The sequence below is a fragment of the Coenobita brevimanus genome, chromosome 31, assembly GCF_032717465.1.
Source record: "Coenobita brevimanus isolate Jiangsu-jjx chromosome 31, ASM3271746v2, whole genome shotgun sequence".
NCBI classification, from domain to species: Eukaryota; Metazoa; Arthropoda; class Malacostraca; order Decapoda; family Coenobitidae; genus Coenobita; species Coenobita brevimanus.
In genome coordinates this window covers 325,001-328,782 of record NC_136984.1, presented here as the reverse complement: position 1 = coordinate 328,782, position 3,782 = coordinate 325,001, and the positions used below count along the sequence as shown (strand labels likewise).

Sequence of the window (3,782 nt, the reverse complement as noted above, 5' to 3'; positions counted from 1 at the left end):
TCATATTACAATCCGTTGGCCCCAAGCACGCCAACGGCTGTGCTGACCAACCATCTGCTACTACATTTATTAGTTTATTTTTATAAACATTGTTAATAAAGACATTAAACTATTGGAGTGGCTGGTCTATGCGACTCGACCACTGTAGCTTCGTAATCCATACCCGCCAGAGAGACAGGCCTGAGGGCTGATGATCTTGTGCCCCTGAGACATAGCAGAGCAGACCTCACCAGGGAGGACAGTCGACATCTCATCCAGGCCATAACAGAACTGTGCAGTTCACACTTCTCAGAAAGAACCTCTGCCAGTCTTGAGTAGAATCTCACTGCCTCTGGACCCATCCCTCCTGATGTTGTGAACTAAAGGGTCCACGTGTTGGATCCTTTCTTGTTAGTTTCTGCTTTTTTCTTGTTCATTCCTTGTGTGCAGCCTCGAGACACAGTTCACGATGACATGCTGCCGTGGGATCAAATATCCTAATGTTGAAGAAATTCCTCTGCCCACGTGTCCACAAACCTGGAGCACTGACATTCACTCTTGCATCATTTGATGTGTTTGCTGTTCTGTGGGTGAAGTGCTCGCTGTCCAGGGGTAGCAGAGCTACCTCTGTGGTGACATCATGGCATATTTCCTGCAGCAGTTTGGCAGTGAAGTCGCGTACTTCATTGTGTCGAATTCACACAAAGCTTCCTTTCTTGCAAACCATTGCATGGTTTGCATCAAAGACAGTGCCACAGGCACAGTGTTGAGGCAGGTTCTCTATTGGCCACCCATATCTCAAGGCTATGGCATCAATAAATTCTTGTTTGTTGAAGTGCAAGCCTTTTACCTTGAGAGGCAGGGTTGTCAGCCAGTTCGATGCCCCAACCTCCTGTGCCATTTCAACTCTTCTGCACTGGTCTGGTGTTAGATGTTCAATTTTGTGCTGCAGCTGGTTCTTTTGTCTTGTCTCTCGCTCTTTGCTTATCTGTGTCATTATGTCTTTCTGCCTTTAGTGGTCAGTCTCACTCGTCTCAGCCTGGGCATTACTGCTACTACTATTACTACTATTACTATACCACCACTACTACAACGAGTATTACTACTGTATCGTTACGTCCCCGTCCCACACTGCCACAGGCTCCAACAGCAGTAGTTCAGTATAGGAAGGAGTTTGCTCAGTGATTTGTTCTTCCTAGAGGCAGCCTTTCAGTGTACAACAGCACAGAGAGGCACAGGCGTTGTAAATAAACACTGGCTTCTTAAGTTCACTGTCCTTATTTTCCAGATTATTACACTTAATGCTTGCCATCTTCTCTTCTCTATTTTCACAAGCACCGAGGATACAATCTTCACTACAGGTAATTACACTATGCTTGCGAACTACACTGCACTGTTTTCACAAGCACCGAAGAAATACTAAATTCACTAACTGCACTGACACTGAACTACACTCAAACTTAATTGAAAACTGACTGAAACAGCTCTAGTCTCTTCCCCATCCTTATATAAGCTTCCTATATTCTGGAGAACTCTACGCCTCACAGTTCTCATGTACTCCAGAGAGAGTGACAGTTACAACCGTTACCAATTCGGAGACATCCAAAACATGCCAGAGTTTACTTACATTACATAACATTATATTATTTAGATACAAACTTAAATTGAATTACATAATTTAACAGGCAATCTCGTAAGTAAAACATTATTGAGAAAAAGAGCACAAAAATTAATGTACAACTTACCAAAAAAATCGCTCAAAAACAGCAGGATAAATGGCAACTCTGACACGTAGAAATGTCACGAATTCTCCAGCACAATCCCATTTCTCAACACTATTATTATTATTATTATTATTATTATTATTATTATTACTATTATTATTATTATTATTATTTAACTCTCACCTTAACCTCCATAGCCCTTGCCGCCACCATGTCCACCTCCATAGCCACCACCATGTCCGCCACCATAGCCGCCGCCGTGGCCCCCACCATAGCCGCCATGTCCACCACCATAGCCACCACCATGGCCACCATGTCCGCCACCATAGCCACCACCGTGACCACCACCATAGCCACCATGACCACCACCATAGCCACCACCATGACCACCACCATAGCCACCACCATGTCCACCACCATAGCCACCACCATGTCCACCACCATAGCCGCCATGTCCGCCACCATATCCACCACCATGGCCGCCACCATAGCCACCACCATGTCCACCACCATAGCCGCCATGTCCCCCACCATAGCCACCACCATGTCCGCCACCATAGCCACCACCATGTCCGCCACCATAGCCACCGTGACCACCACCATACCCGCCACCATGTCCACCACCATACCCGCCATGTCCCCCACCATGTCCACGATGGTAGCCAGGTTCAGGAGTGGCCATAATTGCAGCGGCCAGCACCATGAGAGAGAGAACGGCCAGGGTCTGAAAGATAAAAGATATTAGAGAGAGAGAGAGAGAGAGAGAGAGAGAGAGAGAGAAATTCCGTAACACAGGCTAATAATTAAGCTGACAAATCATAAACTGTAAGAGAGAGAGAGAGAGAGATTCCATAATACAAACAATAAATTTAGTTGACCAATTATAGAATGTGAGATAGATAGATAGATAGATAGATAGATAGATAGAGAGAGAGAGAGAGAGAGACCTACAATTAAGAGAACAATGTGTATTTTTGGCGTGATGACCAACATACTGCAATAAAATGTGCAATAAAACCCAGCAATGGACACACCCTCACCCACACCTGCAACACCGTGCAATTGCAAGAGGTAAATCTTTCATACCTGGATAAGGGAGACTTTATTATTATTATTATTATTATTTATTATTTTTATTTAATTATTTATAGTATTATTAATTTTATCTTTATTGTCATTATTCTTATTATTTTTTTATTTATAGTATTTTTTATCTATTATTATTTTTATCATTATTATTTTTTTTAAAGGTAGTTTTTATTATTATTTTTGTCATTATTATTTTTATTTATTTTTGTCATTTTTTATTATTATTTTTGTCATTATTATTTTTATTTATTATTTTTGTCATATTTTATTATTTTTGTCATTATTATTTTTATTTATTTTTATATTTGTCATTTTTTATTATTATTTTTGTCATTATTATTTTTTATTTATTTTTATTTTTATCATTTTTTATTATTTTTGTCATTATTATTTTTTATTTATTATTTTTGTCATTTTTTATTATTATTTTTGTCATTATTTTTTATTTATTTTTATTTTTATCATTTTTTATTATTATTTTTGTCATTATTTATTATTTATTTTTATTTTTGTCATTTTTAATTAATATTTTTGTCATTATTATTTTTTATTTATTTTTATTTTTGTCATTTTTTATTATTATTTTTGTCATTATTATTTTTATTTATTTTTATTTTTATAATTTTTTATTATTTTTGTCATTATTATTTTTATTTATTTTTATTTTTGTCATTATTTTTTTTTTTAATTTGTTGTTATTGTATTTTTTATTTTCATTTATTGTGATTATTATTTTTATTATTATTATTATTATTATTTATATTCTTATTTATTTTTAATTATTTTTAGCCATCATTATACTGTTATTGTTTTATTAATCTTTTTTTTTATTTGTTTTTATCTATTGTCATTATTATTGTATTTATTTATGAGTTTATTATTCATTTTAATTAATTCAAATCTCGTCATATTTATAGTTTTATCATATATTTATTTCTTGTCATTTATTTTCAATTTATTTCTTATTTAATCTTATTTCATTACATTTTT

The 3,782-nt window shown here is 35.8% G+C and overlaps 1 protein-coding gene across 1 annotated transcript in view; it reads right to left on the bottom strand.

The window, feature by feature from the left end:
- Nucleotides 1–1,887: 1,887 nt before the first annotated feature.
- The window catches only part of LOC145395395 (uncharacterized), a 13,877-nt gene continuing 11,982 nt past the window's right edge, over nucleotides 1,888–3,782 (bottom strand). The window contains exon 3 of the mRNA XM_080269000.1: nucleotides 1,888–2,351. Within this exon, the coding sequence (XP_080125126.1) occupies nucleotides 1,888–2,351 (464 nt within the window). The remainder of the gene's footprint in view (nucleotides 2,352–3,782) is intronic.